We start from the raw sequence: 27,475 nt of genomic DNA on the forward strand, positions 1-27,475 counted from the left end.
TTTTTTAATCAAATTGAAAAGGAGTGAACAAACATGGTGTATGTGTGTGTGTGTGTCAAGGTGGGAGTCGCTCAGCCTTGTTCTGATGTATGTGATCTACATTCTCATCATGAAGTGAGTATCATTCTAATACAAACCCCAAAACCAGTCAAGTTGGCACGTTGTGTAAATGGTAAATAAAAACAGAATGCAATGATTTGCAAATCCTTTTCAACCTATATTCAATTGAATAGACTGCAAAGACGAGATGTTTAATGTTCAAACTGGAAAACTTTGTTATTTTTTGCAAATACTAGCTCATTTGGAATTTGATACCTGCAACATGTTTCAAAAAAGCTGGCACAAGTGGCAAAAAAGACTGGGAAAGTTGAGGAATGCTCATCAAACACTTATTTGGAACATCCCACAGGTGAACAGGCTAATTGGGAACAGGTGGGTGCCATGATTGGGTATAAAAGCAGCATCCATGAAATGCTCAGTCACTCACAAACAAGGATGGGGCGAGGGTCACCACTTTGTGAACAAATGCGTGAGCAAATTGTCCAACAGTTTAAGAACAACATTTCACAACCAGCTATTGCAAGGAATTTAGGGATTTCACCATCTACGGTCCGTAATATCATCAAAAGTTTCAGAGAATCTGAAGAAATCACTGCACGTAAGCGGCAAAGCCCGTGACTTTCGATCCCTCAGGCGGTACTGCATCAAAAACCGACATCAGTGTGTAAAGGATATCATCTCATGGGCTCAGGAACACTTCAGAAAACCACTGTCAGTAACTACAGTTTGTCGCTACATCTGTAAGTACAAGTAAAAACTATACGATGCAAAGCGAAAGCTATTTATCAACAACACCCAGAAACGCCACCGGCTTCGCTGGGCCCATGCTCATCTAAAATTAACTGATGCAAAGTGGAAAAGTGTTCTGTGGTCTGACGAGTCCACATTTCAAATTGTTTTTGGAAACTGTGGACGTCGTGTCCTCCAGAACAAAGAGGAAAAGAACCATCCGGACTGTTATAGGCGCAAAGTTCAAAAGCCAGCATGTGTGATGGTATGGGGGTGTATTAGTGGCCAAGGCATGGGTAACTTACACATCTGTGAAGGCACCATTAAGGTTTTGGAGCAACATATGTTGCCATCCAAGCAACGTTATCATGGACGCCCCTGCTTATTTCAGCAAGACAATGCCAAGCCACATGTTACAACAGTGTGGCTTCATAGTAAAAAGAGTGCAGATACTAGACTGGCCTGCCTGTAGTCCAGACCTGTCTCCCATTGAAAATGTGTGGCGCATTATGAAGCGTCAAATACCACAACGGAGACCCCCGGACTGTTGAACATCGAACAAGAATGGGAAAGAATTCCACCTGGAAAGCTTCAAAAATTGGTCTCCTCAGTTCCCAAACGTTTACTGAGTGTTGTTAAAAGGAAAGGCCATGTAACACAGTGGTAAAAATGCCTCTGTGCCAACTTTTTTGCAATATGTTGCTGCCATTAAATTCTAAGTTAATGATTATTTGCAAAAAAAATATAAGTTTCTCAGTTGGAACATTAAATATCTTGTCTTTGCAGTCTATTCAATTGAATATAAGTTGAAAAGTATTTGCAAATCATTGTATTCTGTTTTTTTTTTTACGAATTACACAACGTGCCAACTCCACTGGTTTTGGGTTTTGTACTTTACATCCAATAAAAATATCCCACCACTACCATGTGGCGTCGCTGGTGCATATCGCCTTGATTTGCATCTTTATTTATATGAATGGCAGAGTTTTTTAAAAAGCGGGAAGCCCTTCTTGCCGCCAACTCTTTTTAGTCGCCTCTTCTGAGACGCAGGAGATATGGAGCAAGGTGGGTGAAGTGTGTTGCCTAAGGACACAATGGCACTGAGTAGGATGGCGGAAGTTGGATTCATACCAGCAACCCTCAAATGTCTGGAGGGTCGCTCTGACATCCAAGCCACTTCCCCCCTATGACAATATCACAGACAGTTACGTCAATAGTTGTGGCTTTTGCATCACAGTTTTTGTTTTTTGGCTTTCAAAATCAGGTTCAACAACAGGGTTCAGGGTTACCTCACCTATCGTAAGAAGAACTCCGTGAGTTTGGTCAACGTGTTAACAGGAAGCACTGACCTGGAAGACGTGACCTGTGATGCTACGGCAGTCCTGCTCAAAAAAGGTATCACTTGGTTTGTCAATGGATGTTCTCATACACCCAGGCTGGTGTATTCTCAAAGACACTCAATCATTCGCAACTGGACTGTTCAGTTTGTCTAGTCTAGACTAGACCTGATCTGACCATTCTAAGTCCAAGACTCGATCTAATCAATCTAAGTCTATGAGCATGAACTAACGAAGCCTACTTGGATGAGAGGCGAAATGTCTTCTAGGACAAACTGAACAGTCCAGTTGCAATCGATTAAAATGCCCTGAAAATATCACTTGGTTCTGTTTTTTGTCTTCGCACTATAATTTTGGTAATGAGCATATCCATGTGTGGACCCTCACAATATCTATGGTGTACTGTACAGTATTGACAACTTGGCTGATTCATGTATGGTCGCCTTTCCTATTGGTAAGTTCCTGGCTGGGCCTTCGCTAGAAATTAGCTGCTATTCAGTTGGCTCTCAACTGAAAGTAGAACTTTTAAAGGCCTACTGAAATGACATTTTTTTATTCAAACGGGGATAGCAGATCCATTTTATGTGTCATACTTGATCATTTCGCGATATTGCCATATTTTTGCTGAAAGGATTTAGTAGAGAACATTGACGATAAAGTTCGCAACTTTTGCTCGCTGATAAAAAAGCCTTGCCTGTACCGGAAGTAGCGTGACGTCACAGGTTGAAAGGCTCCTCACATTTCCCCAATGTTTACACCAGCAGCGAGAGCGATTCGGACCGAGAAAGCGACGATTACCCCATTAATTTGAGCGAGGATGAAAGATTTGTGGATGAGGAAGGTGAGAGTGAAGGACTAGAGTGCAGTGCAGGATGTATCTTTTTTCGCTCTGACCGTAACTTAGGTACAAGGGTTCATTGGATTCCACACTTTCTCCTTTTTCTATTGTGGATCACGGATTTGTATTTTAAACCACATGTGGCTATATCCTCTTGAAAATGAGAGTCGAGAACGCGAAATGGACATTCACAGTGACTTTTATCTCCACGACAATACATCGATGAAGCACTTTAGCTACGGAGCTAACGTGATAGCATCGGGCTTAACTGCAGATAGAAAAGAAATAAATAAGCCCCTGACTGGAAGGATAGACAGAAAATCAACAATACTATTAAACCCTGGACCTGTAACTACACGGTTAATGCTTTCCAGTCTGGCGAAGCTTAACAATGCTGTTGCTAACGACGCCATTGAAGCTAACTTTACTGTTCCTAATATACATAAACGACATGTCATCGGCATGTGACTGTGAATTGTTTTTGTTTGCGGATGACTCTGCCCTGCTGGTATCCGGCAAGGACAAGTCACAGGTGGAGAAAATCCTCAGTGCTGAGCTCTGTAGAACTTGCACCTGGCTCGCTGACAACAAGATATCCATCCACTTGGGTAAAACAGAATCCATCCTGTTTGGGTCCCACATCAAACTTAAGAGAGTCAATCACTTCACCATAAAAGTAGGTGACAGTGTCATCACCAGGAAAGATGAGGTCACCTACCTAGGTTCCATTCTAGAGGCTAACCTTTCCTGTGATAAAATGGCAACCAAGGTAATCAAAAAGGTTAACCAACGAACGAGATTTCTCTACAGAATTTCCTCTCTGGTCAACAAAAGCACCTTGAGGATTCTGGCGGGAACTCTCGTTCAACCCTTTTTCGATCACGCATGCACCTCCTGGTACCGTAGCACCTCCAAAACCCTCAAATCTAAACTCCAAACATCTCAGAACAAGCTAGTCAGGTTACTTCTAGACCTCCACCCCAGATCCCACCTCACTCCTACCCACTTCTCTAAAGTGGGCTGGCTCAAGGTGGAGGACAGAGTTAAACAACTTGCACTGAGCCTAGTCTATAAAATCCGCTACACCTCCCTGATACCGAAGTACATGTCAAACTACTTCCTTAACGTAAATGACCGCCATAACCACAACACCAGGGGGTGCTCCACTAACCACGTTAAACCCAGATTCCGAACTAACAAAGGTCTTAACTCATTCTCTTTCTATGCCACATCAATGTGGAATGCGCTCCCAACAGGTATAAAAGAAAGGGCATCTCTATCCTCCTTCAAAACCGCTATAAAAGTTCACCTCCAGGCAGCTACAACCCTAAACTAACACCCTCCCCGGATTGCTAATAATCAAATGTAAACAATCAAATGCAGATTCTTTTTCTTATGCCTTCTGATCTCTCTCTCTCTCTCTCTCTCTCTCTCTCTCTCTATGTCCACTACCCCACCCCCCCTCCACACTCCTGATTGTAAATAATGTAAATAATTCAATGTGATTATCTTGTGTGATGACTGTATTATGATGATAGTATATATGATAGTATATATCTGTATAATGAATCAATTTAAGTGGACCCCGACTTAAACAAGTTGAAAAACTTATTCGGGTGTTACCATTTAGTGGTCAATTGTACGGAATATGTACTTCACTGTGCAACCTACTAATAAAAGTCTCAATCAATCAATCAAAAACTTAGCTACGGGACCTCACAGAGCTATGCTAAAAACATTAGCTATCCACCTATGCCAGCCCTCATCTGCTCATCAACACCCGTGCTCACCTGCGTTCCAGCGATCGACGGCGCGACGAAGGACTTCACCCGATCACCGATGCGGTCGGCGGCTAGCGTCGTATAATATAGCGTCTGCTATCCAAGTCAAAGTCCTCCTGGTTGTGTTGCTGCAGCCAGCCGCTAATACACCGATCCCACCTACAGCTTTCTTCTTTGCTGTCTCCATTGTTCATTAAACAAATTGCAAAAGATTCACCAACACAGATGTCCAGAAAACTGTGGAATTTTGCGATGAAAACAGAGCTGTTTGTATTGGGATACAATGTGTCCGAATACTTCCGTTTCAACCATCGACGTCACGCGCATACGTCATCATACATAGACGTTTTCAACCGGAAGCTTTGCGGGAAAGTTAAAATTGCACTTTATAAGTTAACCCGGCCGTATTGGCATGTGTTGCAATGTTAAGATTTTATCATTGATATATAAACTATCAGACTGCGTGGTCGGTAGTAGTGGCTTTCAGTAGGCCTTTAAATGGCTGCTACAGCATATGTGATAGTGAATAGGTATTTGCAATAAGTATAGTGGTACCTTAGTCTTTCGTTTGTAGCCCAGAGGACCCTCCAAGCGCCCTCACCCGGCCACTTCAACACAACCACTATGTGGAAATACTTCATCATACTTGGGTAATTCTTCTAAGTTAGAACTGGGCTACCATGTGCTAAAACCCCGGGCGTAAGTTGTTCTGAAATAACTGGGTCAGCCTGACAGTCGCAGCTACAACCATTAGACTTAGACTTAGACTTAGACTTCTTTTATTGTCATTCAAATTTGAACTTTACAGTACAGATAAGAATGAAATTTTGTTGCATTAGCTCATGGTAGTGCAGGATAAAAGAGCAATAAGGTGCAGATATAAATAAATAGGTTACTGTACAGATAAATAAATTGCACTTTTGCAAATGCATCCACGTTTATGGATGTATGCTATATTGTCTTTATATTCCAGCCAGATAATCAATTTTTGGGGGGAATTGAGGGGATTATTTTAATGCGTTTAAGAGTCTTACGGCCAGAGGGAAGAAGCTGTTACAGAACCTGGAGGTTCTGCTATGGAGGCTGCAGAACCTCTTTCTAGAGTCCAGCAGTGAAAACAGCCCTGGTCAGGCAACAGCTTTTTGCAATCTCCTGGATAGGAGGAAGAGGAGTCCTGATGATATTTTTCCGCCTTCCTCACCACTCTCTGCAGAGACATTAGCTGACGACATCTATTAAACCGACAAGAAGCAATGAATCATGCAGAGACAGAGTTAAATTTGGCTCAATGTGGAGAACGCATGGAGCTGCACACTTAGTCACAGTCTTGCCCTACGCTCTAAGGTACAGCTCCCGCGTCCCTCTATTTATTCAGGAGTTCCCCAGTCAACATCACTGAGGCCGCCTCTAAAAGGAGTGGTCACACATATCATGCAAAGCAGCTCCAGTATGCACAATACGTGACGGAATGTGCTGGTCTCTGCTTCGTCTGCGTGCTGTCATCTTATCTTCGTCCTTGAAGTCCTTGGCAAAAATCTGCGGTTGAGGCCACCCCTCAGACAAGAAGTTTTGTCCTTGCACAGATACAAAAGTCTAACTTGAGCGCAATAGCTAATAACTATAGCAAGGGCCTTTAAGCATAAGAGTTGTGTGATAACTTAAACATAATTATTCTACCAGTATAACATATCACATGAAAACAGAAATGCTGTTGGTTAAAAAAAATCTTTATTATCGTCCATTCTTCTAATGTCTCTAAGTAAATGTGCAAGCAATGGCCGGTTTCGGTCATATCGACAATCGTTGATGTCAGTCAGCTAGTCAAAGGTTAGATCAGTGTTGTGTTTCTGTCTTCCCAGCTAACTTCCAATACAAGCCGTCTGTGCTGATGGTAGATGAGCTTCTGTCTGCATATCCTCACCAACTGACTTTCTCTGAAGCTGGCATGAGGATCATGATCAGCAGTCATTTCTCCCCAAAAACCCGCCTTACCATGGCCTCCCGGATGCTGATCAATGAGGTACATCTCTGTTTGTTTTCCTATATGAATACCGTACAACAGGCAAATTAATATTGTATTTTAGATAGAGCCAAGTACATGGGGATAGGTTGATTGGCAACACTAAATTGGCCCTAGTGTGTGAATGTGAGTGTGAATGTTGTCTGTCTATCTGTATTGGCCCTGCGATGAGGTGGCGACTTGTCCAGGGTGTACCCCGCCTTCCGCCCGATTGTAGCTGAGATAGGTTCCAAAGCCCACCACGACCCCGAAGGGAATAAGCGGTAGAAAATAAATGGATGGATGGATGGATTGTGTCAAAATCAAGATTTTTTTTTTCATGCTTGAAATAAGAAAGTATTACTTTAAAAAAGTAGTTTTATACTTGTGAGTGTTGATGACACAGCTTTGCAACAGTTGATATTCTAGTTCCAAGCATGTTTTACTCAATATAGGTCATCAAATCTCAGCAACAAGCTGTAATATCTTACTGAGATCATTTAGGACCAAAACCCTTAAAACCCTTATATATGGCCGCGCAATTCCCGGGATGCCCAAAATGTCCATAACACACCCAGCCGAGTCCCACGAGGAGGGGGGATAAAAGTTGGAAAAGTCAGCAAAAGCCCCAAAAATGTTCAAAATACCTACCCAGGTTTGAGTCCCACAAGTCTGCCATGATGCCCAAAATGTCCAAAACGCACCCAGCAAAGTCCCACGGGAAGGCGGGGAGAAAAGTGAGAAAAGTCGGTAAAATGTTCAAAAATTACACCCGGGTTCGAGTGCCACAAGTCTTAAAGGCCTACTGAAATGATTTTTTTTTATTTAAACGGGGATAGCAGATCTATTCTATGTGTCATACTTGATCATTTCGCGATATTGCCATATTTTTGCTGAAAGGATTTAGTATAGAACAACGACGATAAAGATTGCAACTTTTGGTATCTGATAAAAAAAAAAGGCTTGCCCCTACCGGAAGTAGCGTGACGTAGTCAGTTGAACATATACGCAAAGTTCCCTATTGTTTACAATGATGGCCGCATGAAGTGAGAGAGATTCGGACCGAGAAAGCGACAATTTCCCCATTAATTTGAGCGAGGATGAAAGATTTGTGGATGAGTAAAGTGCAAGTGAAGGACTAGTGGGGAGCTGAAGCTATTCAGATAGGGAAGATGCTGTGAGAGCCGGGGGTGACCTGATATTCAGCTGGGAATGACTACAACAGTAAATAAACACAAGACATATATATACTCTATTAGCCACAACACAACCAGACTTATATTTAATATGCCACAAATTAATCCTGCATAAAAACACCTACGTGTTTGTTATGCTAGCTCCTAGCTCCTCTGCTAGCTCCTAGCTCCATAGAACACGCCAATACAATTCAAACACCTGATCAACACACACAATCACTCAGCCCAAAAGACCGTTCACCTAACCCAAGGTTCATAAAGCTTATATATTTTTAAAAAGTTACGTACGTGACGCGCACATACGGTCAAGCTATCAAATGTTTAGCAGCCAAGGCTGCATACTCACGGTACCTGATATTCAGCTGGGAATGACTACAACAGTAAATAAACACAAGACATATATATACTCTATTAGCCACAACACAACCAGGCTTATATTTAATATGCCACAAATTAATCCTGCATAAAAACACCTGCGTGTTTGTTATGCTAGCTCCTAGCTCCTATGCTAGCTCCTAGCTCCATAGAACACGCCAATACAATTCAAACACCTGATCAACACACACAATCACTCAGCCCAAAAGACCGTTCACCTAACCCAAGGTTCATAAAGCTTATATATTTTAAAAAAGTTACGTACATACGCAAAAAAAAGTTGCGCACATACGGTCAAGCGATCAAATGTTTAGAAGCCAAAGCTGCATACTCACATTGATTGATTGATTGATTGAGACTTTTATTAGTAGGTTGCACAGTGAAGTACATATTCCGTACAATTGACCACTAAATGGTAACACCCGAATAAGTTTTTCAACTTGTTTAAGTCGGGGTCCACTTAAATTGATTCATGATACAGATATATACTATCATATATACTATCATCATAATACAGTCATCACACAAGATAATCACATTGAATTATTTACATTATTTACAATCAGGAGTGTGGAGGGGGGGTGGGGTGGGGGGGTGGGGATATGGACATCAAGTAGTGGACATAGAGAGAGAGAGAGAGAGAGAGAGAGAGAGAGAGAGAGAGAGATCAGAAGGCATAAGAAAAAGAATCTGCATTTGATTGTTTACATTTGATTATTAGCAATCCGGGGAGGGTGTTAGTTTAGGGTTGTAGCTGCCTGGAGGTGAACTTTTATAGCGGTTTTGAAGGAGGATAGAGATGCCCTTTCTTTTATACCTGTTGGGAGCGCATTCCACATTGATGTGGCATAGAAAGAGAATGAGTTAAGACCTTTGTTAGTTCGGAATCTGGGTTTAACGTGGTTAGTGGAGCACCCCCTGGTGTTGTGGTTATGGCGGTCATTTACGTTAAGGAAGTAGTTTGACATGTACTTCGGTATCAGGGAGGTGTAGCGGATTTTATAGACTAGGCTCAGTGCAAGTTGTTTAACTCTGTCCTCCACCTTGAGCCAGCCCACTTTAGAGAAGTGAGTAGGAGAGAGGTGGGATCTGGGGTGGAGGTCTAGAAGTAACCTGACTAGCTTGTTCTGAGATGTTTGGAGTTTAGATTTGAGGGTTTTGGAGGTGCTAGGGTACCAGGAGGTGCATGCGTAATCGAAAAAGGGTTGAACGAGAGTTCCCGCCAGAATCCTCAAGGTGCTTTTGTTGACCAGAGAGGAAATTCTGTAGAGAAATCTCGTTCGTTGGTTAACCTTTTTGATTACCTTGGTTGCCATTTTATCACAGGAAAGGTTAGCCTCTAGAATGGAACCTAGGTAGGTGACCTCATCTTTCCTGGTGATGACACTGTCACCTACTTTTATGGTGAAGTGATTGACTCTCTTAAGTTTGATGTGGGACCCAAACAGGATGGATTCTGTTTTACCCAAGTGGATGGATAGCTTGTTGTCAGCGAGCCAGGTGCAGGTTCTACAGAGCTCAGCACTGAGGATTTTCTCCACCTGTGACTTGTCCTTGCCGGATACCAGCAGGGCAGAGTCATCCGCAAACAAAAACAATTCACAGTCACATGCCGATGACATGTCGTTTATGTATATTAGGAACAGTAAAGGTCCCAATATACTGCCTTGGGGGACTCCACAGCTCACCGAGAGGGGGGGGGACACGGTGCCGTTCACCTCTACCACCTGCTCCCTCCCCTCCAAGTAAGACTGCATCCAGCTCCAAGAGGTTTTGTTAAATCCGATTGCTCTGAGCTTATCCAACAGTATAGCGTGGTTAACGGTGTCAAAGGCCTTCTGAAGGTCCAGCATGACCATGCCGCAGTATTTGCCCGCGTCCACCTCATGTTTGATGTGGTCGGTCAGATAGAGAAGGCATGTGTCAGTGGAGTGGTTAGTTCTGAAGCCGGATTGGAATTTGTACATGAGTTTATTAGTGGCAAGGTAACTATCGACCTGTTCATAAACTATTTTCTCCATTACTTTCGAAATGGAGCTGAGAATAGAAACAGGTCGGTAGTTGCCAGGTTCCAATTTGCTTCCTTTTTTAAAGAGGGGAGTTACTCTTGCTATCTTAAAATCTTTTGGTACTTGGCCTTGTGTAATTGATAGGTTTATTATGTGCGTGATGATCGGGGCAATGATGGAGGCAGAGTCCCTGAGGAATCTGGAGGGAATATTATCAAGGCCGGTGGCCTTGTTAGGGTGGAGCGCGCTCAATTTTTTAAACACCTCATCAGCTGTGACCATTTCTAATTTGAAATCATTGTTGGATACTCCTAGCTTTCTGTAGAAGGCTTTAATGTGTTCTACACCAAAGCGACCAGAGTGGTGGGACAGCTTGTTGACAAGAGTTGCAGCTATGCTGGTGAAAAAGGCGTTAAGTCTGCTAGCTACCTCCATTTTGTCTGTAATGAGGGAGTCACCCTCCTTGATGCTGATGTTGGTGAGTCTTGTTTTAAGTTTCTGGCTGCAACCAGGAAGCTGGTTGTTGAGAATTTTCCAGAGCTCACGTGGCTTATTCGTGTTTTCCTCTATTTTGTCGTTAATGTAATTTTTTTTTAAGGATTTAGTCAGGTTGGTTGACTTATTTCTTAATTTATTGCATTGCTTTTTGAGAGTTGAAAGGAGTAATTTGAGGTTGATATTATTGGGTTGTTTATCTACTTCTGTTTTACATTTTTGGTATTCAGAGTATTTCCTGTCTCTGTCTTTTATGGCAGCTAATAGGTCCGGATTCATCCATGGTTCCGAGCGGGCTTTGATCCTGACTGTTTTCACGGGAGCCATGTCATTCAGTATCTTTAGGAACGCCGTTTTGAAGCGATCCCAAGCGACATCGACCAGGTTGCTCGCGAGCACAGGGGACCAGTCCCACTCATCTAATTTTAAATTGAAATTGTCATTGGAGTATTTTTTGAGGGATCTGGATTGGGCTGTTATGTGGCCATTGGCTTTAGGTTTAGCTATTTTACGGGTGCAGAAGGTTAGATAGTGGTCGCTAAGACCACAGATCATGACCCCACTATTTTTTATTTTAGGCCGGTCTGAAGTGAGAATGAGATCTATGGTTGATTGGGTGGAATCACACACCCTTGTGGGTAGCGCTATTAGCTGGGAAAGACCGTGCAGATTACAAAACTTGCTGAAGGATCTGAAGACAGGCGCATCTTTGCGTTGAATATCTGTGTTCAGATCCCCAGTTATAATTTTCTCCATGTTGTCTGTCCCCGCCAAGCATTCTTCCAAAGCCCCATAGAAATCACTCTGATTAGGGGGTCTATAAACAGTCCCTATTAGTACCGGCTTAGCATTTTTAAATTTGATTTCCGCCCACACAGATTCCAGGTTATTGTGGTTAAGATCAGTGCGAGTTATGTATTTAATATCCTGGTGAATATACATACAAACGCCCCCACCGTGTTTATTCCTATCCTTTCTGATAACCGAAAAGTTTTGTATTTCTATCTCTGAGTCAGAAATACTTTGATCAAATTTGGTTTCAGAGAAACACAAGATTTTTACCTTCGTGTTGAGGAACATTTCTCTGATTTGGTCGAGTTTGGCTCCAGAGAGGCTGTTCACATTAAGGTGGATGATGTGTAGTCCACTGGAACCAAAAAGAGCATCAGAGTCCGCTGTGTTGTGGTACTGACCAGAAAAATTGTTGGTTATTATTGCTGTTGCAGTTGAAGAGCAAGGAGAGAGAGGAGAGAGAGACATATTGATCGTCCTCCAGGTGAAGGGGGAGGGAGAGAAAGGGGGAGGGGAGGTAGAGGGAGGAGGAGGCCAGGTAGGGTTGCTGGGGGATGGGTTGGGTTTCCTTTTGGCGGGCTTTTTTGAAGACAAAGAGGAAGAGAATAACGAAAATGTTTGTGTAAAGGCGCCTCTAAATCCTGTGTATGGCGCGTCCTCGGCCGTCCGGGACCGGGGAGAGGTCGCGTGGACCCCCGCCATCTCGTGCAGTTCCCCGCAATCACCGATGTCTGGGTCGCCGTCCACCGCAGCCGCCGCGTCGTTCACCGCCGCTGAGTCGCTGCCTTCTCTGATGACCGGGTCGTCCTCCACCGCCGCCGCCGAGCCTCCGACCGTGTCGATGAACGGGGCGAAGTCCTCCGCCGAGCCGCCGACCGCAGGAGCACAGGTAAGCTTGAGCTGAGACGAGCCGGTAGCCGAGTTAGCTTCGATGGCGACGCTAGCAGTAGCATTGCTAGTCTTCGCCAGTCGGGACAACATTAAGCGTGTTGTTGCAGGTCCAGGGTTGAGTTCAGTGTCTCCTGATAGTAGAAGTAATAGTAGTATTATTGACTTTCTGTCTATCCTTCCAGTCAGGGGCATGTTTCTTCTGCCTCGATGTGCAGACAAGCACGATGCTAACACGTTAGCTCCGAAGCCAAGGTGCTTCGCCGATATATTGTCGTGGAGATAAAAGTCACTGTGTATGTCCATTTCGCGTTCTCGACTCTCATTTTCAAGAGGGTAGAGTATCCGAGGAGGTTTAAAATATAAATCCGTAATCCACAGTAGAAAAAGGAGGAAGTGTGGGATAATCCGAGCAGTTGTTTGGATTCCCGATCGGGAGCGGAAGAGGGTGCGACCGCTCATCTCGGCGTCTCAGCTACTTTTTTGCACGTCTGCGTCTTTGTCATCCAAATCAAAGTAATCCTGGTAAGAGTCTGTGTTGTCCCAGTTCTCTACAGGCGTCTGTGTATCCAAGTCAAAAGTCCTCCTGGTTAGAGTCTCTGTTATCCGAGTTCTTCCATCTTGACTGCATCTTTCGGGAATGTAAACAAAGACGCGCCGGCTGTGTACTGTTGTGGCTGACTACGTTCGAAAAATACGTCCATTTCGCACCGACAACTTTCTTCTTTGCTTGCTCAGCTTCTTTCTCCATAATGCAATAAACATGATTGCAACAGATTCACGAACACAGATGTCCAGAATACTGTGGAATTATGAAATGAAAACAGAGCTTTTTCGTATTGGCTTCAATGTGGAAGGCATACCCGTGTTCCCCGGGCTACGTCACGCGCATACGTCATCCTCAGAGGCGTTTCGAACCGGAAGTTTAGCGGCAAATTTAAAATGTCACTTTATAAGTTAACCCGGCCGTATTGGCATGTGTTATAATGTTAAGATTTCATCATTGATATATAAACTATCAGACTGCGTGGTCGCTAGTAGTGGGTTTCAGTAGGCCTTTAAGACTTGTGGCACTCCATGTGGGACTCGAACCTGGGTAGGTATTTTGAACATTTTTGGGACTTTTGCCGACTTTTCCAACTTTTATACCCCCTCCCCGTGGGACTCGGCTGGGTGTGTTATGGACATTTTGGGCATCCCGGGACTTGCGCGGCCGGCGGCGGGACTCGTGGGACTGGAACCCGGGGAGGTATTTTTGACAAAATTGGGACTTTTGACCATTTTGGCCGCCTTTTCCCCTCTTCTTCCCCGCCTTCCTGTGCACCATTGCTGGGTGTGTTTTGGACATTTGGACAAAAATAGTTTTAAGCATGTTTTACTCAATATAGGTCATAACATCTCAGCAACAAGTTGTAATATCTTACTGAGATCATTTAGGACCAAAACCCTTAAAACAGGGGTCTCAGACACGCGGCCCGCGGGCCAATTGCGGCCCGCGAAACGTTATTTTGCGGCCCCCACCATAATATGAAAGTTTAATGTTAGTGCAGCCCGCGAGTTTTAAATGAATGGCGCTTGACAGCGTTGTGTGCGGAGCTGAAGGAATCTACCAATCACGGTGTGGTATATGGCTCTCAACAATATTGAGGGCATGCCATGATGGCACTGCCTTTAGAGTCCTTTAGAACCTGTCATCGCGCCGTCTTTTTCTCCATACAAACAGCGTGCTGGCCCAGTCACATGTTGTATGCGGCTTCTGTAGGTACACACAAGTGACTGCAAGACTTACTTGAGCAACAGCCATACAGGTCACACTGAGGGTGGTCATAAAAACAACTTTACAAATATGCGCCACACTGTGAACCCACACTAAACAAGAATGACAAACACAGTTCGGGAGAACATCCACACCGTAACACAACATAAACACAACAGAACAAATACCCAGAATCCTTTGCAGCCCTAAGTCTTCCGGGCTACAAAGTGATTGACGTCACTTGCGTGATGCAAGCAAAGAAACATTTTTTCCGCTTTTCCACGACACCCGCACACGCTCTTCCTCCCTCCCTCCCTGCCTCCCTCGCTCGTCCGCCTGCTCGCTGCCGCCCCCGGCGCCGCTGTAAACAGTCCGGGCGGGGAAAACGAGTGGTCCGGTAGCTTCCAAAGCACTCCGCTGAAAGAGCGAGCGACAATACAAAACTGTGGTGCACTGCAACCCAGCGCTGATACTCCGACAGAGAGTCGCTGGGCGAATCGGACGTGTAACACGTTAGTCGTGATGTTAGCCCGTTCGGGGCTAATTGTGCTACCGTAACTGTAAACTCCACGGCGTTTAATTTGCATTGCCTCACACGATGAACACTACATATATTTTTATATGACGCCGGATAACACTCCGGGAGCCGTCACTTTTTTGCGCTCGCGATTCCGGTACTTTCCGCCGACCGCCGTGTTGCTGTAAGGAGGAAAAGCAGAACGACACACATTGCGGAAATAACATTATTCTCAGTGTGTCGGTTAAATACAAATATATTCCACAAAATTTGAAATGGTAATTTTGGCTTAGATTACCTAAAATTTAGAGTCCAGTTGCCTCGATTTGACCTACACTACATTGCCAAAAGTATTTGGCCACCTGCCTAACTCACATATGAACTTGAAGTGCCATCCCATTCCTAACCCATAGGGTTCAATATGATGTCGGTCCACCTTTTGCAGCTACTACAGCTTCAACTCTTCTGGGAAGGCTGTCCACAAGGTTGCGGAGTGTGTTTATAGGAATTTTCCACCATTCTTCCAAAAGCGCATTGGTGAGGTCACACACTGATGTTGGTGGAGAAGGCCTGGCTCTCAGTCTCCATTCTAATTCATCCCAAAGGTGTTCTATCGGGTTCAGGTCAGGACTCTGCGCAGGCCAGTCAAGTTCATCCACACCAGACTCTGCCATGTCTTTATGGACCTTGTCATGTTGGAAGAGAAAGGGGCCCGCTCCAAACTCTTCCCACAAGGTTGAGAGCATGGAATTGTCCAAAATGTTTTGGTATCCTGGAGCATTCAAAGTTCCTTTCACTGCAACTAAGGGGCCAAGCCCAGCTCCTGAAAAACAACCCCACACCATAATTCTGATCATTTGGATGGGTGGTCAAATACTTTTGGCAATATAGTGTATGTTGACTATTTTGCCATGTGATGTTTTCACAAGCCTGACACACAACTTCTAAGATTGTACAAAGCGTTAAACTGGAGTGGTCCAGGACGTGATGTTGGGTTGCTGTGGCACTGAATATCATGGAACAGCATTAAACTTTTGCTTTAAGCAGTGTCAAATTTACATCTTCATATTGTGTCTCATCACTTGCCAGAGACAACGACTCATCAACACCACAGAGACTCGAGTCAACTGCATCACCAGTGGCGACTCTGATTCAGCAGCCAGGGCCCAGGAAAGGGGGAGCCTGGAGAGCGGAATCGGCAGTGCTGAGCTGGGGATGAACGGGACGTGCACACTCGAGCGATTGGAGTCTGCAATGGAGAATGAAAACGAGGATAATGAGAACAATGAGAATGACGGGGAAGGACAGGGAGAAGACGGGAATGAAGGCCCACTGGTGCCTTTCAAAGCTCCAGGTACAGTACGGATCATTTGACCCCCAATTCCAACCCTTGATGCTGAGTGTCAAGCAGGGAGGTAATGGGTCTCCTGAGTGTATGTCATTTCTTTCTGTCTTCCTCTAGCGGGTGTGTGTAACAAGCTGAAGTGGTTAACCATGTGGCCGCTGTCTTTGCTTCTGTTCTTCACCGTGCCCAACTGTGCCAAGCGAGGCTGGGAGAAGTGGTTTTTGGTCTCCTTCTTCACTGCTACTCTCTGGATTGCTGGCCTCTCCTACATCATGGTCTGGATGGTCAGTCCAGGCAGTGTACATGCAGAAAACACCACATAAAAGTGACACCCTGTACTGATTGTACTCCTGTACTGTACTGGTTTTTAGGTGACAGTTATTGGCTTCACTCTTGGCATCCCTGATGTCATCATGGGCATCACCTTTCTGGCAGCGGGCACTAGTGTCCCAGACTGCATGGCCAGTGTTATAGTTGCTCGGCAAGGTATGTCCGCACAGATAAACAATATACACATTTCTGAATTTCACATAGTACACTGCAAAAAGTCAGTGTTCAAAAACAAGAAGAAAAAAAAATTAAAGCTGCAAGCAGCGATGGACGGGACCGACTTTGAGGGCTCATAAAATCCAAACCGGAGCAGTAATTAAAACTCTTTCATCAACTTTTAATCAGAAGGGTTCAATCTCTCTCCTGTGCTAATTTGAAGCAGACACGACAAACACGCTCAGAGGAGATAAGGTTTGAAAAAAGGTGCCTGTTTTTACTCAACTTTTGTTTTGAAGGGGGAATTGCAAACTTCCTGTTGATTTTTGCTGGGGGTTGTCAGTGTATGAAATATAGGTCTAATTGAAACCTACATAGAGGTTTTTGTTTCATGTCTCTACGACATTCCTACTGGGAGTTAGAGGCAGTTTTGTCTGTGTTTTCTTCCTAGGGGGCGCTAGAGCGCAATTTTGAGTTTTGGGGTTTGTTTTTTTGATTAGATCGCAATTTTCGCCAGTCCTGATGTGTGTGTCCAATTTGGTGAGTTTTGAAGCATGTTAAGGGGCTCAAATTACAGCTCAAAGAGGCGGCGGTATAATAAGTATTTTTCTTGAACTAAGCAAAATTTTCTGCCAATAGAACAAGAAAATTCGGCATGTCAAGACTTTCCAAAACAGGTCAAATTAAAGCTGCAAGCAGCGATGGACGGGACCGACTTTGAGGGCTCATAAAATCCAAACCGGAGCAGTAATTAAAACTCTTTCATCAACTTTTAATCAGAAGGGTTCAATCTCTCTCCTGTGCTAATTTGAAGCAGACACGACAAACACGCTCAGAGGAGATAAGGTTTGAAAAAAGATGCCTGTTTTTACTCAACTTTTGTTTTGAAGGGGGAATTGCAAACTTCCTGTTGATTTTTGCTGGGGGTTGTCAGTGTATGAAATATAGGTCTAAGTGAAACCTACATAGAGGTTTTTGTTTCATGTCTCTACGACATTCCTACTGGGAGTTAGAGGCAGTTTTGTCTGTGTTTTCTTCCTAACGGGCGCTACAGCGCAATTTTGAGTTTTGGGGGTTTTTTTTTTATTAGATCGCAATTTTTGCCAGTCCTGATGTGTGTGTCCAATTTGGTGAGTTTTGAAGCATGTTAAGGGGGTCAAATTACAGCTCAAAGAGGCGGCGGTATAATAATAAAACGCTAGAAATACAATAGGGTACTCTGTCCCAAAGGGACATCGGTCCCTAAAAATACAAAAATTAGGGGTATTTTTCTTGAACTAAGCAAAATTATCTGCCAATAGAACAAGAAAATTCGGTTTGTCAAGACTTTCCAAAACAGGGAAAATTAGCTAACCTCAATGAACCCAAAAATACCTTAAAATAGGTATATTCTCACTCATAACAAGTGCACTTTTCTTGGTAGAAAAAAATGAGACCTTTTTGCTTAATATGTTGAAAAAAATTCTTAAATTAAGTAAATGCTAGTGCCATTATCTTGACATAATGATACGCGTGATTTTTTTTTTTCATGCTTGAACTATCAAATCAAATCAAATCAACTTTATTTATAAAGCACATTTAAAATGTACCACAGGGGTAGCCAAAGTGCTGTACAATGGGCAGGTTAAAAGATAACACAAGAAAAAACGAGCAAACACAACACAACACAAACAGAGCAAAATTAAAAAAATCAATAAATAAAACATAGAAACAGGTTCACAGCAGGTGCATTACAAAGTAAGAAATGATTACTTTAAAGAAGTAGTTTTATACTTGTGAGTGTTAATGACTCAGCTTTGCATCAGTTGATATTCTAGTTTCAAGCATGTTTTACTCAATATAGGTCATCAAATCTCAGCAACAAGCTGTAATATCTTACTGAGATCATTTCGGACCAAAACCCTTAAAACAAGTAAAACACTCTAACATAAAATCTGCTTAGTGAGAAGAATTATGTTATCAGACAGAATATAAGCAAATATCACCCTTATTTGAGATATTTAATCTTACTTAGATTTCAGTTTTTGCAGTGTAATCCCTAAAAAGGAGAATTCGGGAGCGAGTAATTCAAAGACGCCGAGATCCTAATTTGATGAGAGATGCTTTGATTTCAACACAGCCGATATAATTGTGCATTGACGAGCAAGGAAAACAGTCTGCTAGTTATTTTCCAAGACTGCTATGAATGAGCGCAGATAGTAGAACGGCTCACAGACCTTGACAGTGTTGTTACCCTTGCCACAGGTCTGGGAGACATGGCCATCTCCAACTCCATTGGCAGTAATGTGTTTGACATTCTCGTGGGCCTGGGCCTGCCCTGGGCACTGCAAACACTCTGCATAGACTACGGCTCCAACGTGAGTTCTTGTCAAACCCCCAGGAAATCGACCAGAATAGAACATAACTATGAAGAAATATGCCGGGGGTTTAATATTTTGCTTTAGTAAGTGCATCACTGAAACGGAACCCTCAGTGTTCGGACACGTTTGCCTTAAACTTACACCATGCGACATGTAAATGTGTTATAAAAATAGCTATTCTGTATAAGTTTTGTTATCATGAGACTGGGAGCCGCCATGTGGGATTACAAACCCCGTTTCCATATGAGTTGGGAAATTGTGTTAGATGTAAATATAAACGGAATACAATGATTTGCAAATCATTTTCAACCCATATTCAATTGAATGCACTACAAAGACAAGATATTTGATGTTCAAACTCATAAACTTTTTTTTTTTTTTGCAAATAATAATTAACTTAGAATTTCATGGCTGCAACACGTGCCAAAGATGTTGGGAAAGGGCATGTTCACCACTGTGTTACATGGCCTTTCCTTTTAACAACACTCAGTAAACATTTGGGAACTGAGGAGACACATTTTTGAAGCTTCTCAGGTGGAATTCTTTCCCATTCTTGCTTGATGTACAGCTTAAGTTGTTCAACAGTCCGGGGGTCTCCGTTGTGGTATTTTAGGCTTCATAATGCGCCACACATTTTCAATGGGAGACAGGTCTGGACTACAGGCAGGCCAGTCTAGTACCCGCACTCTTTTACTATGAAGCCACGTTGATGTAACACGTGGCTTGGCATTGTCTTGCTGAAATAAGCAGGGGCGTCCATGGTATCGTTGCTTGGATGTCAACATATGTTGCTCCAAAACCTGTATGTACCTTTCAGCATTAATGGCGCCTTCACAGATGTGTAAGTTACCCATGTCTTGGGCACTAATACACCCCCATACCATCACAGATGCTGGCTTTCAACTTTGCGCCTATAACAATCCGGATGGTTCTTTTCCTCTTAGGTCCGGAGGACACAACGTCCACAGTTTCCAAAAACAATTTGAAATGTGGACTCGTCAGACCACAGAACACTTTTCCACTTTGTATCAGTCCATCTTAGATGAGCTCAGGCCCAGCGAAGCCGACAGCGTTTCTGGGTGTTGTTGATAAACGGTTTTCGCCTTGCATAGGAGAGTTTTAACTTGCACTTACAGATGTAGCGACCAACTGTAGTTACTGACAGTGGGTTTCTGAAGTGTTCCTGAGCCCATGTGGTGATATCCTTTACACACTGATGTCGCTTGTTGATGCAGTACAGCCTAAGGGATCGCAGGTCACGGGCTTAGCTGCTTACGTGCAGTGATTTCTCCAGATTCTCTGAACCCTTTGATGATATTACGGACCGTAGATGGTGAAATCCCTAAATTCCTTGCAATAGCTGGTTGAGAAAGATTTTTCTTAAACTGTTCAAAAATCTGCTGACAAAGTGGTGACCCTCGCCCCATCATTGTTTGTGAATGACTGAGCATTTCATGGAATCTACTTTTATACCCAATCATGGCACCCACCTGTTCCCAATTTGTCTGTTCACCTGTGGGATGTTCCAAATAAGTGTTTGATGAGCATTCCTCAACTTTATCAGTATTTATTGCCACCTTTCCCAACTTCTTTGTCACGTGTTGTTGGCATCAAATTCTAAAGTTAATGATTATTTGCAAAAAAACAAATGTTTATCAGTTTGAACATCAAATATGTTGTCTTTGTAGCATATTCAACTGAATATGGGTTGAAAATGATTTGCAAATCATTGTATTCCGTTTATACTTACATCCAACCCAATTTCCCAACTCATATGGAAACGGGGTTTGTACAATGATGCAGTGGTGGGCCGTGCGTTCCTCACCTAGGCCACCAGTGATGCCCTACTTAGTCCGACTCCACCTCTCAAAATACCGTAATTTATCTCACCACATGGACACGGCTGGAGATACTATACAGAAACACACTTGCACTCTCATCATCGGCGGTCACTCGAACGAGTATGACGATCCTCCTGGTAGGGGGGTATCCCTTTATGGAGGATGTCTGTGCGTGACTTTGTTTAACGTGGGGAGACTGGTGCACAGACAGTAACCACACGACCCTTTTCTGCTGCAGCCTTCTTCTGCCATTGCAGCCGTTGTGGTAGTTCTTGAATCTACCGTGTTCCGCCTGCTCCGCCGCTAAGGTCTTCACCGTATCCCTGGCTAGGGGGCAGTCAGGTACTAGGCCTTTGCCAAGGGCCACCTGGGGTAACAGTAGTAAAGGGGTTAACCTCCTAGTGCCCCAAGACCCCATAGAGGAGCCTCCACTGCCGGATGCACTTGCACTCTACTTCGCATTGAATCCCCTCAACGGTGTAAAAAACAGTCGCTAAACCGGCATTGCTTGGCTTCGTCTGTCCACAGCGGATTACTAGGTATAAGACAAACACTTTATCTTCGTGGTTATTGTACCGGTTAATTTTCTGTGGCTTTTCTATGGCTCGTATGGCTTCTCTATGGCTTCCTGTTTTCCCAACTTGAGATTGGATACTCACTTGGGACACCCAAGTGAGTATCCAAGGATATGTTCGTGTGTAAGTGTCTGGAAAACCACTGCTTTAAGTCATTACTTAAATGTTGGCATTGAGCTAGACAGGTAGTCTCTTCTCAAGGAGCATTCCGAAGTCCCAATTAGGGCCTTTTTCCTACGAGAAGTGATCCAATCCACTTGCAAATGTCCAAACTAAGGGGTCTTATCTTATGTGCTCAAACTGAAATACCACTGTTTACTTAAACTTGGTGGTTTGCTTTCTCTAAGATGAATATGAACATTCATCATATGCAAAACATAATATGACTTATTAATTCACTTCATAAGCGACAAATCTATCGTTTAAGGCAAACTTGTCTGATCATCAGGGGTACCTTTTAATGCTAATAAACATATCATGCGATAATTAGCAGAAATTATTAGAAAACTGAATGATAAGAGATTGACAAAAGGGAATATGTACAGAAACTAAAGTAAATACTAAGCAGATCAAAACAATTTTGGTAAGAACATTGTAACTTTCATTGAATGACTCTTTTATCACTTCAGATCCATCTGAACAGCAGGGGACTCATTTTCTCTGTCGGACTCTTACTGGCCTCAGTCTTCTTCACAGTAAGTCAACATCTTCATTTATATGACAATTTCCCATTAGGATTGTCTAACTCGTTTTTATTGAGGGCCACATCGCAATTATTGCTGCCCTCAGAGGACCGTTTTTAACAGTGAACATATTTAATACAAACGTATAATAGCCTTAGGAGTGTCATGCTAGTTACGAAAAAAAACAAAAAACTTTTCTGCTCGGTCTTTGTATCTAGGCTTCAAAAAACATCAAATCTAATGGTTGTCATCCCAAAATTATGTTTCAAATGTTTACTGTTATTTTTCAAAGTTATCAACCCTAACTGTCAGGTGCGAATATTGGACAACATTTCCACGAGATCTTATACATTTTAGAAAGTCAGACTGTCTATGGCCTGTGTGTCAAAGTCACGGCCCGTGGGCCAGATCCGCCTGCTGCTGTTTTGCACGCACCAATGTTGTGTTTATGGAGGAGTAGACGGCACAGACCACAAGGGGGCGTAGTTGCTCTATGATAATAGCCTTGTTCCATAATTTACATAGGCAACTGTTTTTGATTAGTACAGTATATGGTTTAGTAACACATTGATGTAAGTCAAGGTGACCAGCAGTTATGAAAGTATTTGTTTTTGATAACCAAAAAAATCTTCTCGCATGATCAGATAATATTAAAGTGCAGAACATATGCAGTACATTTTTCTTACATTTAGCCAGAAAGTGCTTTATTTTTTCCAGCCTACATAAAATAATATAGCATTATACGGTATGATTTCAAGGGCCATGTAAAATGATGTGGCGAGCCACGTTAAAGGGGAACTGCACTTCAAACAATCATTTTACAAAGTGATCGCTGCAGACACGAGCATGGTGCGATTGTATTCCACAAGATGATGAAAGTGATATTTTCTAAGAGCCATTTCCTTCGACACACTTTCGTTTTTTTCCTGACTTTATTACCTTTAAGAACCACTTTTTTCGGGAGTAAATGAACGCTCTTTCCTATCTCTCTATTTGAACGATTGGAACACCCAAGAGCAGAACAGCACTAGGGAATTTTCTGCTCAAACTCTACACTCACTCTCACTTGTTTTAATGCTACGCTCAAGCTGTTTGAGCATCATGTCAATTAAGCCGCGCAGAAGAAAAACGGATGTGGTGTCATATGCAACCCAGCTATAGGCAGCATAGAGCGACTCCCATTGCCGCCATTGTAAGCAAACTTTTGTTCGCATTTATTTACGAGTTAAAATGCACAAACAAAGAAAAACATATGTGTGCTTGTCTTACATAAGGACTGTGAATGATAGGCAACATTTTTTTATATAAAATATAAATATATATATATAATATAAAATAACAATGTGGGAAGCCAGATCAGGCCCCCGGGCCTTGAGTTTGATACCAGTCCAAGTGGTGTAGAAAATGAACGGGTCAATAAAACTTGTGTTCATTTTGCACATAATACACAAATGTGTGTGTTTTTATGTTGATTCTGGTGTGCTGTAGATTGTTGAACATTGATTTAAATTTAATGGAAGTGTCAAGCTAGTTCCGAAAAAAATAAAAACCTTTTCTGCTCGGTCTTTGTATCTAGGCTTAAAAAAAACATCAAATCTAATGGTTGTCATCCCAAAATTATGTTTTGAATGTTTACTGTTGGCAGGCTTATTTATTTTTCAAAGTCAGCAACCCTAATGGTCAGGTACGAACATTTGACAACATTTCCACGAGATCTTTTGAATTTGAGAAAGTCTGACTGTCTATGGCAGACCTGGGCAAATTAAGGCCCGGGGGCCACATGCGGCCTGTTAAGCTTTTCAATCTGGCCCACCGGACATTCCCAAATTATTTTTGTAGATCTTTAAGATGGAAAGTGTAGCTGCCATTATGATGTGCAGTGATGTTTTCTAATGATCGTAAGTCTTGAACTATACAAAGTATTTCAATAGTTGGAATCTGCGCTTTTGCATGATATACTAGTTACTATGGTAATTTAATTAGTTACTATGGTAATCTAAGTCACAGCAGCTCAGACGAGGCACCAAGCACTGTGGGTGTGGAAACTCTCCACACCCACTGTTTCCAGAGTGGTCAGCATGAAATGTGGGTGTCAGGGACAGACGTGGAAGGAGATTTTTAAAACAAAGTTCTTAAAGCTTAGTGATGTATCAGATACATCAGATTGTAGTTTGTTTTTTTTTTAACCCTTCACGTTCATATTTCGCATATTTGCATTTTTGTTGCGTTTCGCTTGATTGTAAAATATGTCGATCGAGAGGGGGTGTGACGTTCATATGTTGTCAATATTCAGTGTTTTATGGTTCATAGGTAATATTGTAAATCCCGCATTCTTTATTTTTATGCACATTCTGGGTGTCTCATTCAGTAAAAAAAAACAAAAAACATGATCCGTGGTCCGGATCATGTTTTTGTTAGTTCCTGTTTTTGTGCACCCTTGTTTGTTTTAGTTCGGTTCATTTTCGGTGCAGTAAGAAAACAACAAAATATAAATTTTTTGGTTATTTATTTACCAAATTTGTAAACAATGGCTTTATCCTTTTAACATTGGGAACACTATAATAATTCTGCCCACGTTAATCAACATTAAACTGCCTCAAGTTGTTGCTCAGATTAAATACAAAGACAAAACTTTTCTTCTACATATAAAAAGTGCAACATTAAACAGTTTCAAGTCAACTCATCATGCTTAATTTATTACAGCATTTGGGAAGCCTGCAGTTGATTTTTATTATGTAAATGTTATATTTTTATCAACATGTGATAGCAGGGACCGTGCCATTCAAAACTAGGCTGCTCCATTACTAATGATTAATGTAACTATAGCTGAAAAAATGGTACAATAGCAATAGGAGAGACTATTCATCCCTGAACACCATGGAGTTCATGTAGGCTTAATGATGCAGTTACATTATTATATCAACTATCAGAGACAGAAACTCTTCATTTAACATAATGTCCTTTTTTGCTGCTTCAACACAGCTCAATCAACACAGAAAAAGGTAAAGTGAAATAACAGACAGGCAGGGCTTTGCTGTCCGTAACACGCACACACACCCCGCAAAATTAGCTAACGTTATGCTAAAAGCGAATTAGCCTTCACCTCAAGCCAGGACTGCGAGTGAGCTGAGCTGCCTTTTATACTTCTAGAAAGTCAACGGGCTCATAGTGATGTTACTAGTAGTTGACTGGGAGGTGTTATCATTTGGGGAGAGTCCGCTGCCTGATGCTTACCTGCTAAACGCTAAGCACTGACTACATGCGCTCTGAATACGCACTGCTGATTGGCTGTTACCGCTCTGAATACGAACTGCCTATTGGCTGTTACCGCTCTGTTTGTAACCAATCAGATTGTTGTGTGGGTGGGACAATGCTGGGTGCTGTGTCTGGGTTCTTATGGGTTTAAAGCAAATTAATAAATGTGCTTTAATTAATTAATGTAATTTTCCTTGTCTTTCCTGCCTGCAGGTCCTGGGAGTCCATTTAAACAAATGGACTCTGGACTGGAAATTAGGCTCGGTCTGCCTCGTAATGTATGCCGTCTTCCTCTGTTTCTCTGTCCTCATCGAGTTCAACGTCTTCATCTTCGTCAACCTTCCGATGTGCCGAGACATCCACTGACGTCCCGTGACGTCTGTTCTTTCTCCGTGTAAGCCAGGAGGGAACTTCTTTGTCCGGGCGCCTTCAGACAAACTCACTCTTTTTTTTTTGTGCTGCCATGAATGCAACACCAGAGCGGACGAGACCTTTTGGGGGACTGGACAGGAAGCAGCGAGATTGAGTCTTTTCTACTACACCAAAGGTTTGGCAGAAACTGAATTTAACTGCTGGTGCAGACGCTGCTAGAAATGTGAAGTTTTCACTGGATTTTGAATTTTTTAACAAGTTTTACATAAAACCACTTAAGTTATTGGTTAGTAAAAATTTAAATTTTTCTGTACATATTTCAACTGATAATAACGCGACCCCAAAAAGGGACAAGCCGTAGAAAATGGATGGATGGATGGATAACGCAATAGTAATATTGTACTGTATAGCATCGATTTGGCATCACTTTTCATAAGTACCGTATTTTCCGCACTATAAGGCGCACCGGATGATAAGGCGCACCTTCAATGAATGGCATATTTTAAAACTTTGTTCATATATAAGGCGCACCGCATTATAAGGCGCACAGAATAGACACTACAGTAGAGGCTGGGGTTACGTTATGCATTCCGTAGTTGCGAGACCTGGTGTGGCTCAATATTGGTCCATATATTAGGCGCACCGGATTATAAGGTGCACTGTCAGCTTTTGAGAAAATTGCAGGTTTTTAGGTGCGCCTTATAGTGCGGAAATTACGGTAATCCGCTCCAAAAGGTCTGACAAAAACAGAATGGTATAAAAAAAAAAAGGAAATTTTCCCATAAGAAATGGTGCACCGTATTTTTCGGACTACAAGGCGCACTTGAAATCCTTTCATAATTCTCAAGAATTGACAGTGCACCTTATCACTCGGGGCGCCTAATGTACGGTATGAATCTGGTTGTGCTAACTGACCTCGAAGCGATTTTATTTGGTACCTGGTGTAATGATAAGTGTGACCAGTAGATGGCAGTCACACATAAGAGATAGGTGTACACTGTAATATGAACAACGCCAAAACTTTAAATGTTCCATTGGGAATATAGAACATTACACACGGCGCTCAAAAATCAGTCAAAATGGTTTTAGTACGACTTCGGTAAGCTATGAAGCCACACCGCTTGATGGATTGTCAGCGCATTAAACATACGAGTATTATTTTGGTGTGTGTATAAGGACCGCAAAATGGCACCTATTAGCAGACATTACCTGGCGTTTTGTTTCGCAATATTATGCAAAACCAACTTTTCTTACCTTCTGGTACCTGCTGATGTGTATTTGGGATCTGCATAAGTCCTGAAAATGCGCGCGCGTCCGCAATTGTAGTCCGTGCCGACGCCGTAGTCGATAAGCTTCTTCTTTTTCTCTATCTTCTTGTTATGTGACATTCATCCTCCGCTGTTGCCATTTCTAATATAAAGTAGTGTAAAGTTCTTACTTATATCTGTCAGTAAACTCACCATGAAAGCGCTAAAACATACCGGTGTAGTGAGTTTACATTATTCACCCAAGGAACTTTAGTTATTAGAGTTTTTTCACGGGACACATTTCCGGTGTTGTTGTTTCCGGATGAGGAGATGCTGCACCGTTATTGATTGAAGTCAAGTCTGAATGTCATTAAAACAGTTAGCGCCATCTTTTGACACTTCTTCCACTCCCTTCCTTGCACGCTACACCGCTACAACAAAGATGACGGGAGAGAAGACGCCGTCGAAGGTGAGCCACGTAAATAAGACCGCACACAAATCCGGAAGCGACTGTCAGAAAGCGGCTTGAAGATGATCTG

At 42.7% G+C, this 27,475-nt stretch overlaps 1 protein-coding gene across 1 annotated transcript in view; it reads left to right on the forward strand.

Moving 5' to 3' along the window:
* The window catches only part of LOC133634137 (sodium/potassium/calcium exchanger 3-like), an 83,840-nt gene extending 56,914 nt beyond the window's left edge, over nucleotides 1–26,926 (forward strand). The window contains exons 9-17 of the mRNA XM_062027181.1: nucleotides 61–114; nucleotides 2,054–2,184; nucleotides 6,605–6,765; nucleotides 15,862–16,126; nucleotides 16,235–16,401; nucleotides 16,489–16,603; nucleotides 18,848–18,960; nucleotides 22,009–22,074; nucleotides 25,531–26,926. Of these exons, the coding sequence (XP_061883165.1) occupies nucleotides 61–114; nucleotides 2,054–2,184; nucleotides 6,605–6,765; nucleotides 15,862–16,126; nucleotides 16,235–16,401; nucleotides 16,489–16,603; nucleotides 18,848–18,960; nucleotides 22,009–22,074; nucleotides 25,531–25,683 (1,225 nt within the window). The 3' untranslated portion in view covers nucleotides 25,684–26,926. The remainder of the gene's footprint in view (nucleotides 1–60; nucleotides 115–2,053; nucleotides 2,185–6,604; nucleotides 6,766–15,861; nucleotides 16,127–16,234; nucleotides 16,402–16,488; nucleotides 16,604–18,847; nucleotides 18,961–22,008; nucleotides 22,075–25,530) is intronic.
* The last annotated feature ends 549 nt before the right edge of the window (nucleotides 26,927–27,475 follow it).

Source organism: Entelurus aequoreus, linkage group LG18, assembly GCF_033978785.1.
Source record: "Entelurus aequoreus isolate RoL-2023_Sb linkage group LG18, RoL_Eaeq_v1.1, whole genome shotgun sequence".
In the NCBI taxonomy this organism is placed as follows: domain Eukaryota; kingdom Metazoa; phylum Chordata; class Actinopteri; order Syngnathiformes; family Syngnathidae; genus Entelurus; species Entelurus aequoreus.